This window comes from Pocillopora verrucosa, chromosome 6 (genome assembly GCF_036669915.1).
Source record: "Pocillopora verrucosa isolate sample1 chromosome 6, ASM3666991v2, whole genome shotgun sequence".
Lineage (NCBI taxonomy): Eukaryota > Metazoa > Cnidaria > Anthozoa > Scleractinia > Pocilloporidae > Pocillopora > Pocillopora verrucosa.
In genome coordinates, this window is record NC_089317.1 from 13,674,394 (window position 1) to 13,691,129 (window position 16,736).

Genomic DNA, 16,736 nt, shown 5'->3' on the forward strand with positions numbered 1-16,736 from the left:
ATTGTAAGGTATACACCTGAGAACTGTGAGTCGGTGAAACAGTGCTCCAGAATTGTATGGGCTTCTGTTATAGCTGAGCTCGCAGAGCGTAGCCCCATAATTATACAAAATAGTAGTAGCCCATCAAGCCGAAAAAATTTGGATGTGCTACCGTCCGACCGTCCGACCGTATGACCGTACAAGATGCTACTTTTAACATGCGTGGCCAACTGTATCGCGGGCACGCCAACGCCACGGCTTTGTTCAGTAGTCCAGTGGTCAGTGCACTGGGCTCCAAGTCGGACGACCCGGGTTCTAGTCCTGGCCGGGGCAAGGCGTTGTGCCCTTGAGACGTGCGGGAAAAGAAAATGCGAGCTCCGCTTTTAGGCTAGGCTAAATCCATATATTATCTTCTCTTGGTGTCGCTTGGTATGACTGTTCGCTCTGCTAATTTTTCTCCTATATGTCAACCTTCTCTAGAAAGCATTAAAAATTGGAAAGAAATGCAGGTCAAACCTGTTATTTTTTAACTTCTCTTTTACCTTTTCGTTGACCAGCTCCCAGTTGGCTTGTTAGCTCAATTGGTAGAGCGCTGCACCGGTATCGCAGAGGTCATGGATTCAAATCCCGTACGGGCCTGAATTTTTTTCAGGTCCTATTTACAACTACTTGTTTCAGTAGTGTTCTTAGCTGCGAGGATCTCTTAATTTCTTCTCTTTTACCTATTTGCGTTTCACTATTGTGGTCTTGCTGGAATACGCGGCATCATTTTCAGATTTTTCTGTAGCTTCATTGGGTAACGTCTGCTGTAACTGCAACTCTCTATGATTCTGGTAACTCTAGCTACTGAAATACGAAATTTGACCTTCATCTGTTTCTTTCTTTGCAAGAGTTTTACTTAAACAAGGACAAGCTCAACTAAAATATCATATTTCAAACTTGATGATGAAGATAGACTTACAAACCAAGAAAAAATGCATAGATTTCTTCTATAATGTACAGAAATTAATTCCAAACATCTCTCAAGTTTCCTCTTCCGTTTTAAGGTTTGGTTAATGTTGTTATTGGCCTCACTGAAGAGGTTGAAAAGTTTAGTCTCCCATGTTCGCTAGAAAACTAATTTCCTGGACGGAGGAGTTATGGCAACATTTTCGCATGAAACACAAAAATAAATTTTATTGATCCGAGAAAAGTATTCATTTGACCATCTCACTACCACCGCATTTTAACATCGAAGTTTTTTAAAAGACATGGGTATTAGTTAAAATTAGCCAATTCAAGTTTTACATCGGATGCAGTTTTGTCTTCCATTTTTCCACTAACTTTGCAACAGGCTGCCAAAACTTTGCAAAGGATCTCAACCCAACCTTTTTCCACTACTTGTAAATTCCATTGTGAAATAATTATGCTGGGAAATAGGAAATTTGTGGAATAAATGCCTTGTCTTCAAGATGATCATCTTGTGAAATAAGAATTATGGCGAAATTATAAGAGTTTGTAGGGAATGTTTACGACCGCTCTGAGGAAGTAAAAATACAGTCAAATTCTGAATAAAACTACCTCACCTTACTGTCACAGTGCATCACTTTGTTGCAAAGAGGCCATTTTAGCGAGTTATCCATTTTTAGGTTTTCTACTCTTAAGAGAGTAAGTAGTAAGCGCCCAATTTTTTTCATGTCGTTTCTCGCTCTCTTTCACGTTTTTCCGACTCGCTCGCGCTTATTACTACTTCTCTCCTTTTCCTGCCTATTTTCACTCAAATCCTCTCACCTCAAACCTAAATTAAAATGATTTCTTCCGGTACACATAGCTTAGACTATAAGTGTTGTTGCTTGCAAGTACATTGCTTAGAATTGCAAAATACCGATAATTAGTGGTGTCTGTAACTACAAGTTAATCAGTATGATTTTCCGCTCAAAACGCGGGTTGCAAGGTCTTTGCTTGCGCAGCGTGATGTCTGCCAGCCCACATGAAGCCCTCATGTAATTCCTCGTGTGGTGCACCGAAGATCAGCATTCGAGTATGCTCACTTCATCACTTTTTACTTGAATAAAGGGGGTAAGTTTCTAATGAAACTGGTGTTGCGTCGGTGGGAGAGTATAACAGGGTAATTTTGTATTATCAACTGAGGTGATAATGTAAATTGGCCACCGTAAAGAGTTAAAAAGCTGACGTTTCGAACGTCAGCCCTTCGTCAGAGTAAAAATGGCAACGGTGCAGATGACTCTACAACTCACGTGGGCGTTACCGTGTCCGTGGACAGAGATAGGAAAATACGGACCGCGCCAAGAACCCATCAGATTGCAGGATTCGTTACCGTACCCTCTGAAAAAAAAAAAACATCTCATTCTAGGTGCGAAGTAATTTTTCCAAACCCTAAATAGGCGAGGAAAAAATACGAGCAACGAGCAAGATTTCCGCTTGTGTTATGTGTTAAACCATCGAATGAGAGATTTATTATTCCACTATTATTTTCAGTTTTTAGTATTTTAACTTTTAGTGTGCGAATTACATCCTACGGCTTTATCTGTGCATCGTATCCATTGCATAAGATATGCGCGAAAGATGGAAACAACCAGAAATAAAGCATTCAAGTGTCCTTTGTGTTCTTTAGTGCTTAAAAGTTCGCTTCTTTAAAAGTCAAATTTAAAAAACGAAAAAAAAGCAATGTTTGGATCGTTCAGTGCTGCCAATATGTTGCGACGTATTTTTGCCTTGTTCTAAAATGTAATACTGTGGCATATTTTGCCTTTCTCGTTACTTTATTTGGTAAAATGACACAGTAGTGGAATGATAGAGTTCATTGATGTTCTGATTTATATGGAGTATCACCAATTACTTATTCAATTGCTAATTGCATTTGTATTTATTCTTAGACCCGCCCACAATTCAAAATGTCACCACGTCAGCTAAGAAGTCTTGGATTGGCCAGACAGTGACTTTGAAGTGTCTTTCTGATGGTGTTCCTACACCAACACTCTCTTGGTACAAACCTAAAGGAAGTGGAATAAACAATGTCACAGCCAGAGAAAGCAAAGTACAAGTGCCACTCAAGAGTGATCAAGATTTTGGTCATTACAAGTGCATTGCTGCCAATGGACTTCCTCCATCTGATGAGAAATTAATAAAGATAAATCAGATAAGTAAGTAAAAAAGATCAGTGTATTGTGATAAGAAGAAAACTTTATATAAGGTCAGCATTTCCTTTTGCCTTTGCTCATTATCACTGTTTCAGGTGCAGTAGAAGTAAAAACCAAATTTTCTTACAAAGCACTCGACAGAGTTAATCATTCACTTTGTACATCTCATTCGATGATTTAACATATAATAGGTGCGGATACTTTGCAAGGCCCGTAGTTGTGTAGAAAAATATAGGCGTATGTTAAACCATCGAATAAGGGATTTATCATTCTACTATTCTTTCATTTTCTAACAATTTGGCTGCCTAGTTTTCCACATATATCCTGCGGCCTTATCTGAGCGCTCCGTTCGCATTTTTCTCCTCTTTATCTGCGTTTGACCTTCACATATTTTTCGTGTTCGCTACCCAATGAGGTATAACGGCGTAATGGTGGAATTATGCCCGATATTGTTAGCCTGATCTTTTAGTGGGAAATGTACCCAAATTTGTTAAAAAAAAAAAAGGTTTACAGTAAGCTGTCGACACCTTGCCTTTGGTAGCATCCAACACGTTACAAAGAGCATTGAACTTCAGGCAGATTGATGACATCTTCCCATGCGGGTATCCATAGGAAACTTCCTCAACCATGGACTATAAATTTTTTCACTTTTTATGAGTCTCTTGGCTGAATGTATCCGGTAGCTACATTTATATTCATTAATTACATATTAGCGCACTCAGCGAGTGAACTATGGGGATATACCTGCACGAGTTCACGGACTTTTACACCACGATTATGACGTCAAGGAGGTTGTTTCGTTACAACCCAGTATCACGTGGTACAAATCATCTAATCAGAAAATCGGAATTCTAACAGTGTATGAAAGTTGAATGATAAACTGTTAGAGGACGTGGACTTGCATTCATCCTTAGAGTTGTGACAAAACTCAAAATGATCTCTTTTTTATGGCACTATGTAGAGAAACCAGGGAAAGCATCCATCAAATCAGAATCAGTCATTCAAGCAACTTTTATAACAATACAGTGGACTGCACCAGCTGATGATGGAGGAAGTTCGATTACAGGATTCCAAATGATCTTACAAAAGGATGGAACTGAAATAAAAAAGGTTAATATCACCGATCCTGGGACGACAAGTTATTCGTTTCGTGGTTTGGAGAAAGATACCAACTACACAGTGAAACTGTTTTCCAGAAATTTTGTGTTCGAGGGAGATCCTACTGTATGGAACATTAAGACCAAGTTTGAAGGTGAGGAATCAAAAGTTATATCGTGACTGAGCACTTTACACCAATCATTTTTTCGCCAACTTAGATTTGTTGTGAGTAACCCAGTTTTAACAAAGTAATCTGCTTGCCGCATTATAAGATTTTCGATTTCCAGCGTTTGTCCCCTCCTTAGTGGCCAGTTTCCTTTCCCGTTGTGATAATTGTTTTAGAGGTACCTGCGTTTGAAGAAGCATAATAAAAAAAAATGGAAAAGTACCGAACGAAGGTAAGAACAATAGACAACCTACGCGGTTAAGTTCCGTAAATGTTACCTGATTTATCAAGTATTGTTTGCCTTGTCGTTTTTTTTTTAATTTTCCGAATCTGGTATGAATCAGCAACTACAACAGCCGCCAGACAGCGATACAGTTTCGTAAACTCTTACCGACAATATTCAGAGCGCCCAATAACCAACCATCACTTTTGACAGTGAGACGATTTTCACACATCGGTTGACCAAAGAATTGAAGTTTGAAATAATAGGCCTTTCATGAAAATCGCTTTTAATATGCATATATTTTGAGGAAATCTCGTCAAACAGTTTGTGGACAGCCTTGAAGAATCCTCCCTATATTTTCTTAAAGATAAGAAAAGTACGAGCGCAAAAAACAGAGTACGAGTTGAAGAAGTCAAGATATAAGCTGTAACTTGATAGAATAGGAAAAATTAATTACGACGCACGAGGAAAGTTTGAAAGAGTATTTAAAAACCCAAATCACGAAATTAAACCTCTTGCTTATAATTAAGGTGGATGGATATCGTTTTCTTAAATACCTACAAGCTATACTCAAAGCTCTTAAAAAGAATCAAGCCTCCATGGGACCCATAGCTATCAGGATTTGCTACTTAATTTATTGCCATTTTGTGCGCACTTCGGTACACTTACCGCGCTAAACCTTCATTTGTTTTACACATGTAGTACTTCTTGTGTTAAGGCTAGGTTTGGTTTGTTTCTAAACAACGTCACTGACTTACAAATGAATGGTTTTAGAACCAAGTCCAGTCGGTAATACCGTCAGTGAAATTATACTCCTCAGTACATATTGTCTATCGAGGCAAATTGGCGCCATTTTGAAGATTCCCATAGCTTGTTTTCATTTGGCAGTGATAAGCCCAAACCAAAACAATTAAGGTTGTCGTCTTCAGGAAAGTTCTTTCAACCTAATCCGGCACATATCTCACTCAACAAAAAAAAGTATGAGCAGCCGGAACATGACTACGAAGTTCGTCGCACCTGTTATCGCGTTAGCGCTTCTTGTCATCGCCTCCTCAGTTGGCAACCCCGTGGAGAAAAAAAGTTTGTTGTCTCGGCGGAAAAACCCGCGTGAGCTTTTGTTTGCAGAAGAAGAATCGTAGCCCTGTACGCTCAAACGGCTCGAGAAGCGGAGCATGCGCACTCATTTTTCCGCTGTGTCACTGACGAGTGCCTGTACTAAGTCATGCGCAATGTCAAACTTTGAAAAGCAGAAAATAGTTGCACACGAACTGAGATCCTTTCTGTAATTACGTGACACAAACGAATGGTGAATTGCGACGTCATCTATGCATCGGTCCTTCATTTGATCACGTGTAAATAGCAAGTAAATGTCAGTAGAGGTCAGGTATCATTTCACTTCACCTTGTAAATGCAGTACTTGTTGTAGGCTACAACCATCCATTATTTCAGGCTTCTCATTATCACTTTTTGCCCTTTCAAATTATTTTGAATTCATCTCAATACTTAACTTAATTTTGCTTGCTATACACTTTCGTCTCAAAAAGATCCTAGAAAAATCCTCTACCAATTTACAGATTATTTAATCATTGATAATGGTTGTGACCAGGTTTGTAACAAGAAGTTGTATAATTTGTAGAAATTTCACACTGTTTGTGTTGTTGACATCAATCTAGGAGCCCCAGATGTGGTCGAAATGGACGAACTGCCAGGTGAAACAACAGACGATACAATTATCCTAAAGTGGAAGGAGCCCGAAAGTAATGGAAAAATTATTATCATGTATACAGTGTACCAAAGAGTTGTGACTGATGGAAAAGTGGGAGAGTGGACAATAATACAGAACATCAGTGATGTTTCTGTAAGAGGATTGAAAATAACGTTGGAGAGAGGAAAGGTGTATCAGTTTGCCATTACTGCAACTAATGAGCTTGGTGAAAGCCTAAAACAAGGAAAAGCAAATAACCTGCAAGTCAAGACAGAAGGAAGTATGTTTAAATGAATCTTATTTTCCTCTTTCAACGGTTTATCCTTTTCTTTATTTAGTTTTCAAGCACTCCGTGTCATCAACATCGAGGTTTTTACGGGTGAATTCTTCGCTCGCAAAAACCTGAATCAATGAGAAAAAGTTCACTTACGTCGTCGAGAAGTTGTTTTGCAATGTTTTTTGTTACAACATTTCAGTTAACAAGTTAATTGTGAACATATTCTTTTGAAACTTAATTCAATTTTTTTCTTCGGTCAATTCCGCAAATGGTTCCCATTTTTTAATAATAAAAAATCGAATAATTTCTCTGATTAAAATATCCTCAACCTAAAGTAAACCCAATAAAGAATTTCAGCGTTAAGCTATTACGCCTAGTAAAGAGTTCATTTTTCTCATTTTTTTTGTGTTATGTAGAAGAACAAGAACCAAGTCCCACCAAGGGTTCCCAGAGTAGTGCAGATAATGAAATGGACACTGCAATATACGCTGGAGCAGCTGCGGCCGGTGTTCTGCTTATTATTGGTGTAATCGTAATCATTATTCTGTGGAAACGAAGAAAGGTTTCAAGTCGCGAAAATGGTAAAGTATCTCTTCAATTTGTAACAGTTCATTTATATTTAAAGTTTTCTCTGAGTACTGGGCTGGATTGGACAAAATCGAAGTCTTAAAAGCCCACTTTTAAGACTTCTTAGTGAGTCACATTATATTACAGAAAAGACATTTTTTGCCCTGTTTGATAGAGGAGACTTTCACTCATTGGAAACTAACACGTGTATTTCTGTGACTCAATAAGCAAATGTCCACTACGACGTACGATAATCGACGTTATTTGAAATTTACAATTCTTTTTACTACAAAAAAATTAGTTCTTCTCTGTAAATTTTTTTTTTGCAAAATGTAAATTTATATTTGAAAAAGACTGGAACAACTAGGCAGTATTTTTCAAATGCTGGACCAGTGAAATTGCAGAGAAATCGAATTTTTCGAATCGAACGTATAATAGACCTCACCTCAATACTATTTGCTTGCCTTCGAACGAAAATACACAATTTCTGAGTGAAAGTGAAAGATGAAACAAATTTTGTAGGAATGTGAATTTGGGTGTTCAAGCTGAAGGCTAGTTTTTGTTAACAGTGGAACTGTGTTATCGTGGCAATATTGGTGGCAACCAATTTGCTTAAAGAAATGTTAGCTCGGTTCAGTGAAATACCCCTTGAACTTCGCGCTCGTCCGAAAGATTTCACAAGACCAAAAAGCTGCCCATCAGGGAAAAGATTGGTCTGAGTTCCAGTAAGAAAATGGTACATGTATCCTTGCTAGACTATAGGTTATCAGACCAAGCTTTTAGAAACCGTCGCGCAAATAGAATTTACCGCGAGTCTGAGAGACATGTCAAGCTGCACGTTAAGTTGAGTTTTTTATCCACTCTATCATTGAGGGAATTTTTGGATAGAGGAAATTTTCTGTCTAACTCACCAGTTCTGTTGTTTCAGTCCTCCTCTATTACCAAATATACGCGATCATGGGTTTGGTACTTAACCTTGTTGTTATTTGTTTATATATCCATTTTTTTAAGGTTATTTATTTATTTATTGTGTAATTTTATCCTAGATGAAATGCCAATGGATGGGCTGTAAGTACTGATATAATAATGTGATTTTAACACTACTCTACCGTGAATGTGAATATAAGAATATCATATATTTGAACTGCGGTTTAAGAAATGAACATAAAAGCGTTCTTCGCAGTCATGAACACTACTTTGGCAGTAGTGAAAATAAGGTCTGAAAAACCTCCCTCCCTCCCTCCCTCCCTCCCTCCCTCCCTCCCTCCCTCCCTCCCTCCCTCCCTCCCTCCCTTCCTCCCTCCCTCCCTTCTTCCCTCCCTCCCTCCCTTCCTCCCTCCCTCCCTTCTTCCCTCCCTTCCTCCCTCCCTCCCTTCCTCCCTACCTCCGTCCCTCCCTCTCTCTCTTTCTCTTTATACACGTCTCCGGACGACAAGGATTTTTATAATTTTACTTGGAACGAAACATCAGAATAATGCAGAAGACTTGTCTAAAGATTTGTTTTGATTTGACAGCAGGGGTAGTGCTAATCATTATGAAGCTGAAGATGGATATCAGGAGGCTGCTCAGAGTTTTCAAGCCTCGGCTCCTGAGGCTGAGGCTAACTATGCACAGGTGGATATGACTAAAAAGAAGAAGAACAGACGACCACCAGCTGATGAATATGCCCAGGTGGACAAGTCGAAAAAGACAAAGAAGAGACCCAAGGTAACGATGACATCGAGAGAGGTGTTGAGTCGTTATTGCTGTACTTTTGGTGGCACGTATTTTTTTTTTTTTTGGACATAGCGCAGTTCGTTGTCTGAATTTAATTCAGTGGAGGAAAGGCTTTTCGTCTTAATCTTTCTTAAGAGAAAGGTAACCTTTAGTTTAGCTTTCATCTCACATTTCCCACCGTATACCTTCTCTTCCTCTCTCCGGACCACATTGCTTATCCTCTCTGATAGTTTAATCCACACCCTATTCTTCTTTTTCCTGCTGGGTTAGAGAGGGTATCGATAGAGCGTCTGGTGGTTTTTCCTTGGTTATGCAGAGAAATGATGAATTCTTTTCCATTAGGTTTAAAAGTGATATAAACTCCAGTTATTAAAATCTAATTATTGTGCTGTTCTCTTGCCTCCCTATTTGGAGGCATAATGCGCGATCTAAAACAAATCTTTTTCGATCTCGTGGTGACTGATTATTTAAAGTGCCTATGACACGAAACTTTTTTTTGTTTTGTTTTCTGGTTAATAGCTGTATTTTAGATTTGAAATAGTAGACCTTAGCGCTTAGCCAGTTCCCTTTGACCATTTTTTTGCGCTTTGAAAGTACGATTTGGCGGCCAAAAAGAATTCCCATTTAGCGCGCGGTCCAAACGATGATGTTAAATAGCCGTGACGTAGAAAACTGTGAAGACACGCCAGCAATTATGGTGGAGAATGGAGAAACCAAGAAGAGAGGACGAACGTATTGCGTGGCTGGAGTGCCAAATGATGTTAGGTAAAAGAATAATACACTCACACCGGGTATTTCTATGCGCTACCTTCCAAAGTATGTCCCAGCTTTGAAGACTTCGAGCACATACCACTGGTCAAATCAGGGGAAGATGACCAATGAATTCAGCTAAAAAGATGGCTGCCTGTTCCCATACCGGACACGATTGTTCTACAATCTGTTCGGCTGACATTTCGCAAGCGAAGAATGGTGAGCGTCGTACTGTTATTTATTTCACGCGCTTGAGATGTACACAGTACTTTCCTGTCTTGGCAACGCGGTTTTAAGTTTTTCATTGCAGCCTTGTAGCGTGGTTCCTAGGATAACGTAACAACCTTCCCCGACCCAGGTCCTAGGATGTGCGGTCGTGAACTTAAAAATTTGAGCTTTAACTGCTTTTAGAATTGTGAGGTTTTATTTAATTGCCATCATTCTTTCATTGTGATGATCAGTCAAACTAAGAAATTTCTTTAATCGACATATATTTTGGGGGTTAGAGCACTTAAAACAACACGGAAAACTGCGCCAAAAGGTAGCCACGAATATAACTCAGTCGTTAACAGCTGCAAGAAAAAGATCCATCCACTTGACAGTTGAAAAATCCATGTCATTTCCATCATTAACTATATCCCAAGGAATATAATTTTAGAGTTCTTGTAATCCGTCAAAATCAGCATCCAAATAGTTGTAAACGTAACGTTTCAATGGCTTGATGCACTTCAGTAGAATAATGATGTCAAAAGTAATTAGCATATGGTCTGAGGAAAATTCCCTTGAGAGAATTGTAATGTGTCTAACAAATTCTATGAAATTCGACATGTTTTCTCCACCATAATTGCTGGCGTGTCTTCACAGTTTTCTACGTCACGGCTATTTAACAAACCAGAGAACGGCCATCAGGGCATCTGTATTTAGGCTAATCTTGACAAATGCATATTATTTAATCTTTCGCTACCAAACCGAAGCTGTAAGGTTTCATCCGAAGGCACGAATTAGATAGGCTAGGAACATAGGTATTGGAGAACGAAATGTTTTCCTGTCATAGACCTCTTGAGACTCTTGACGATCCGAAAAGACCGTAATAGGCACGAATAGTAATAGAATCTAATGCGTTAGCGTTACAATATTAAAAACCTGAGAGGTTTTGTATCGCTACTAGAGAGGAACATGATTTTCGTTCTTCAAGATGCTGTTAGAAACTGGACCGTGTTAAATTATTACTTAAGTTGACCAAACAAGTTTAAATTCACTCTCATACATTGATCGACCAAAGAAGGCACATATTTAGCTGGCTGCGTCCAGTAGCGTGTATGACGACATTGTAACCTTTCTAGAAGGCTTCAGTGGCACATACCCATACTTATGGCGAATGCCTATATGCAGTGACCAAAAAGGTACAAATAAGGTATTTACGGTATATAAAGTGACACCAAAATCCAGTGATATTTTCAGTAGATACAGAAATGAATTGTTGGGCGTCTTATCGTGTGGCCTGCGAGAAGAATAGAGCGAGTCAGCAAACGGCGCCAATGATCTCGGGACGTATCCGCCTGCTTAGTGTCCATCGTTCTGCGAGGCAAAGAAGCAAAGCTGTACTTTTGATACCTAAATAACCGTTCAGTTTACCAGTATTTGATCATCCAATGTTGTTGTTCGGCGGCGTTGTAGTGAAAGCTGTTTTTCGCCTTAACCTTAAATTGCAAGCTTTGTCTTTTACTTCAAATACCTCGTCTAAATTAATGTCACCGTGACATTTGTTTAGCTTAAGTGACCATGATATCGTTTGGTATCAGGTCAGTAAGCAAATCGTAGGATATCAAAACACTTGACATGGCTTTCTAGTTGCAAATTTGGATATAGTAAACTGTAGTGAATGGAAAGTATCATTCGAATCATTTTTGTGGCGTCTGCTTCCTGTACAATTTTAGGTGAAACCACTTTGTTGTAGGGTTCAGTGAGTGCGTGAGTGAGTGAGGGTAAGTAACAATCGAAGCCGAACTTCACCCGATTTGACCCAATGTCAAGGAATTATAAGGCGCAGTATACACTAAAGAAAGAAGAAAGCGTTTGAAACAAGTTCATTTGTGCCCAACAACACCCAGATATGATTTTCTCAGTAGTTGCCGTGACGCTTCATTCAAAAACACTCCATGGTCTCACGCCCGCGCGATAGACAAACAAACAAACTGAAACTTTTCCGAGTAGAAGAAAACCAAGAAATGTTATCAGCGTATCATAGAATCTTTGAAAACAAATTTACCTTTGAAAATAGATGTTACTGTTTAAATTAGCGAACTGTTTCCAACAGAACCGAAGAAATGATGTTTTTAGTGCTTGCCGCGACACTACAGAAGACAAACATTCTTTCACAAAGGCCTAGCGCGGACGCCTGATAAACAAAATAAACTTTTCTCTACAGAAAGGTGTACAAGGTGCGATCGGAGCATAATGACAACCTCTATTTCTGTTCAATGCTACAGAAAATTGCGCCATATCAGACGCCACATGTAGTCTCAGACTGCCTATCTTTTCCTTTCGACAGAGACCCGGGGAGCTTGATTATGCTGAGTTGGATGAGTTTAGAAGACATGACGCTGGACATGCCCCTGGACCATCTGGTGCTAGTGCAGCTGCAGTTGTTCGTCCTCCAGCGTACGAAGGAACTGAATACGCCGACATAACACAGTTTGGTGTCCCTCAGCCTGATCCTACATATGCTAACGTTTCTGGAGGGGACGTAACGTATTCTAATATGCAGAGCATGTGAGTTTTTCCGAAAACCACAAAACCTTGTAAACTTTGTCAGTCTCATTCTATCACACTTGGCTGACTTTGAAGAACAATATTGGACGGTCCGCACTCTGTCACACAAAGCTTAAAAGAATATCTGGCTGACAGATATTGTTATCTTTTGCTGTCTTTGTTTAGTAGTTTTTCTTTATCATTTATCACTTTTCACTTAATATGGTTTGGGCAATGCTGCTGTTAAATTCTGAGGGGAAAGTTTGGGCTCAGCCGTATTCAGTACCGGCATTGTCGTTATTGTTTAATTGCTATCAATTTTAAGTTTTCGAAACAAAAACGCCACGTGTTTTAATATATATTCGAGCAGACTATAGCTGTCGAATGTCTTCGTTTCCTTTAGACTTTGAACATAAAGTGGAAGAGTTGATCAATTGTAGTTAAGAGTCCGCATTATTTTTCTACTGAAATTTACCCTTTCTATTTACTTATTCAGAGCTTGAGACCTGAGGTTAGTGACTGTTTAGTGTGAGAGGAAAGACCGTCCAAGACCTCAACTTTAATCTGTTTGTTCCGCACTATAAACTTTACCGTCTTAGTCAAAATAGCAGTAGGTTAAACATATTAAATTTTAAGAGACGTTTCCACTAAAGAGTCGCTCTTGTAGTCGCCTAGTTCTCATTAAAGTAGGTGCACGTTGTGCCATAATAATCTTTATTTTTGTCAGAAGTGATATATATACATCGCCTCTGATTTCGCTAATAAGAATTTTAAAATTTACATATATATTTAGTAGATTTGCGAAGAAGTTAATGTAAGTTGATGTAGATTAAATTAAGAGACGTTTCCACTGAAGAGTCACTCGTGTAGTCGCCTAGTTCTTATTAGTGCAGGTGCACGTTGTGCCTTGATCTTTATTTTATTCAGTAGTGAGATATATACATCGCCTCTCATCAAGCTAGGAAGAATTTTAAAATTTACATATATTTTTAGTAGATTTGCAAAGAAGTTATTGTAAATTAATGTTTTTGTAATACCCTTGACTATATAGCATGTGCAATCGTGAGAGGTTGATTAGTTACTGACTATGACGACGATAGTCTTTGTATTTTGTATTTTTTATATAGAGTTTAAATGACAATTTTTATAATAGATGATAATTTTGTAACTTCCAAATATGGTTCCGCCATAGGCTACTCAGGCAATTCTTGTCTTTTGTTAGTGAAATCCATCAAATTTTTAGAGAGTGATTTAAGAAGAGTTTATATAGAGTTTACATGACAATTTTTACAATAGATTATAATTATGTAACTTTCAAATATGGTTCCGCTATAGGCTACTCAAGCAATTGTTATCTTTTGTAAGTGAAATCGATCAAATTTGTTTAGAGTGATTTAAGAATTAGATAATTTGCTATATTTGCTGAATAGTTGGCTTTGCTTATTTTAATGCCGAGAAATGAGTGTATTTTTACATTTGACATAGCACAAATAAAATATGAATGAATTTATAAATTGTTCATTTTTCAACTACAAATCCGCTGGTCTTCAATTACTTTCCTCCTGAAGAGACAAGGTTGAGACACATAAAGTGCCCGTAGTACTTCCCAATCTCGTCAAGGCCATTTTTGTGCATACGTCAAGTACATCCAGCCTGTTTCTTAGTGAAAGTTTGGGTGCAATTTTCTTCCTGCAGCTTTGTTTTCCCTGTTGTTTTTATCAGGATGGTTGGAGCATTGCTATTAAAGTATTACCATCGGTATGAGATTCTGAGTTCTTGATCACGTGTTTCACTGCCTTTCTCGTCCGATTTTCCATCTGCTTACTCTTCTCAGTCTCATTACCTGAAATACGCCTCTGGTTTTTGTGTTGAAGGGCTACTTGTTCAACTTTACAAGGCTGTGTGAATTTTCTTTACCATTAAATAGTGTTTTAAGTAATCTTCACAGTCCTTGTTTGATCAAATCACGCAACGAGGGAGAAAGCGCGTTGAGTGGTGAGACCAAACAGCGGCTGCAAAGGTGGCTATGCTTGAAGTAAACTTTGTGAAATGACCTAAAGTATTTAGTTTTGTCGTTGTGGTATCTTTGAAATGGGACTTTACCATGGCAACATTTAAAGACAAGCAGATATCTGAGTTTTTTACTCGAGACTGAGGTTATAGCTTTCCTCAATTTGAATCGAGCTTTCGTCATTAAAGAATATTTTTCCTGCGAAGGACTGATTAAGATGAGAAACGATCACAAGTCTAATCTTAACTTGTTTCCGTCCACATTTCTAGTTCCCTAACAATTCTTTTTGTCTATGAAGTTTTTCGCAGAAGTTGGACTTAAGATCCATGAAAGTTTTTTGGTTTGTCCAGGGTAGGCTGCTAAAAATCAGGCCTCTATACTATGATTCAAATCACAGAAACCGGAAGATTTTAATCAGTGATGAAAGGTGGATTTTTCTGACATGAATTTAATGTCAGTTATGAACAACATGAAGAACAACCATAACCTCGTTGTTCATTAATAGGTGGAAAATTCAGTTAATTTCAGTCCTTAGCATTTCAGCTATGTGCACGACTTTTCATGAAACGCTGACGGCTACCTTGAATTTAATGAATTAGATCATGGACCGGGGAAAAAAAATAGATTCTCTCCCTCCCCATCTCTCACACGATTCTCGGGACCAAATCATATAGCGTTGGAATCCAACCAGCAGAAGTAAATTATTCATATAGAAGAGGAGGGGCTCAGTCGTGAGCCTGAGACGCGGTGACCCAACAGTTACCTGTTTGAGACAAGGATGAGATATTCTCAGTGAAGGATATTGAAGTTAAAGCATTATCAACTACATTTACCAAGCAGCCAACTGAAACAAATTTTAATAGTAGTCGCACTTCCTTGAATCTAAATCAGGATTTCAACTTCCAAGAAAAATTTTCAAATTCTGATGTAGATATAAATACGTGAAAGTCCATCAAGGGACATCTTGTATTCTTTTTCACTCTGGGTTTATATATGCGTTTCGAGTGAAAAATATTTTCATCTTTCAGCAGCTTTAGTGATTAATGTGATCAGAAAGTGTTTATCAATGATTGGTTAATTCCTAAACTCCAATATAATGCGCTTTACTGATGTAAGGGGTGGTGATTTCATCCATCAACATAAAATTAGTGATAACCGTTTGTGTCATTTCTAATTTCTATAAGATACACATGGAAACCATATAACTTTTTTTTCTGTCATTCAAAAGTATATATAAAAAGATAACTTCAACCTCGTTTTCATATTTTCATAGGTACCTAAACCGCACAAAAATTACCTTGAAATGAACTAAAAATTCGACAATAGATGCCGCTGTTTGGAAAAAAAAACAAACAAACAAACCAGCAACCTTGCTGTGCATGTGTGACATCCTATGATTCAACTAAAATGGCGGGAAGCACAAAAGCCAGTTCACAAAGAGCTGTTGTTTTAGTTATCGAAAAATATCATTATAGAGAGAAGAGTCACGTTTTTCATGAGTAGGTAGCTCCTAATTGTTCGGAATGATCTCTGAGGAATGGAAAGCAACAAGGTTTCTAAGCAAGATTCAGAACAGCGGCGTCCGTCGTCAAATTTTTAGCACATTACAAGAAATCTTTTTTTAAATGTAACTTTACTTTTCTGAGAACAGACCCTTGAGGTCAACCGCCTGGTAAAAAATCTTGGATTTCAAAAACGCAGTGAATGTCTGAATTACTCTTAAGCCTGTTAATTTTGGAGATAATGATTAAACGCAGTTTCCGACGCTTGGACAATTCCACACAACCACTTCTAATTACGAGCAGCTTTTTCTTTTTTTTTTTCTTTTTTTTCGAATAGTCGGGGTAAGAAGGTGCTTGTCATTGGAGTGGGTTAAAGGAAACCCAAACTTCCGAATGCTTAGACGCGCTATTTGATTTAGGCAAGGCAACCAGAGGAGCAGATCACACCTCCCTTTTTTACCACCACCGCACAATAACACCTGAGAGGTTCTTTCAATCGTATATTTGCTTGATCAACATTTCGAACCACCTTCTGGTGTTTTAGGGGTCCCTAGTACACTACCCACTTTAATAAATGTAAATATCTTCGATATTTTGGCCATTTCACCTAAAATACTTTGCAACAAGATTCATCTCACACGATTTCAAAATCCACGTGAACGATGATGTTAATGAAAGCACGAGTAGCGTAGTAAACAGCATCTGAAAAGCATTTAAAACTAAAGAAACAAACAACATTTAGACAAAAACGTGAGTCTCAAAAGTATTAGCTCTTGAAACTCAAAAGTTTCTACTAAGCGTAAAAGTAAACTTTCTAAAAGTCACTTCTGGAGTAACGACCCACGTGAAAT

General features: G+C 38.3%; 1 protein-coding gene across 5 annotated transcripts in view; it reads left to right on the top strand.

Annotated features, from left to right (window-relative positions):
• The window catches only part of LOC131777754 (neural cell adhesion molecule 1), a 29,075-nt gene extending 15,195 nt beyond the window's left edge, over nt 1-13,880 (top strand). For 3 of the 5 annotated variants that reach the window (XM_066168483.1, XM_066168487.1, XM_066168486.1), the window contains 8 exons: nt 2,856-3,122; nt 4,081-4,371; nt 6,280-6,591; nt 7,005-7,169; nt 8,202-8,223; nt 8,670-8,862; nt 12,173-12,393; nt 12,869-13,880. In XM_066168483.1, coding sequence (XP_066024580.1) covers nt 2,856-3,122; nt 4,081-4,371; nt 6,280-6,591; nt 7,005-7,169; nt 8,202-8,223; nt 8,670-8,862; nt 12,173-12,393; nt 12,869-12,875 — 1,478 coding nt within the window. In that variant the 3' untranslated portion in view covers nt 12,876-13,880. Of the gene's footprint in view, nt 1-2,855; nt 3,123-4,080; nt 4,372-6,279; nt 6,592-7,004; nt 7,170-8,201; nt 8,224-8,669; nt 8,863-12,172 lie in introns of all 5 variants that reach the window. The other 2 variants (XM_066168485.1, XM_066168484.1) reach the window with 2 other exon arrangements.
• Nucleotides 13,881-16,736: the final 2,856 nt, after the last annotated feature.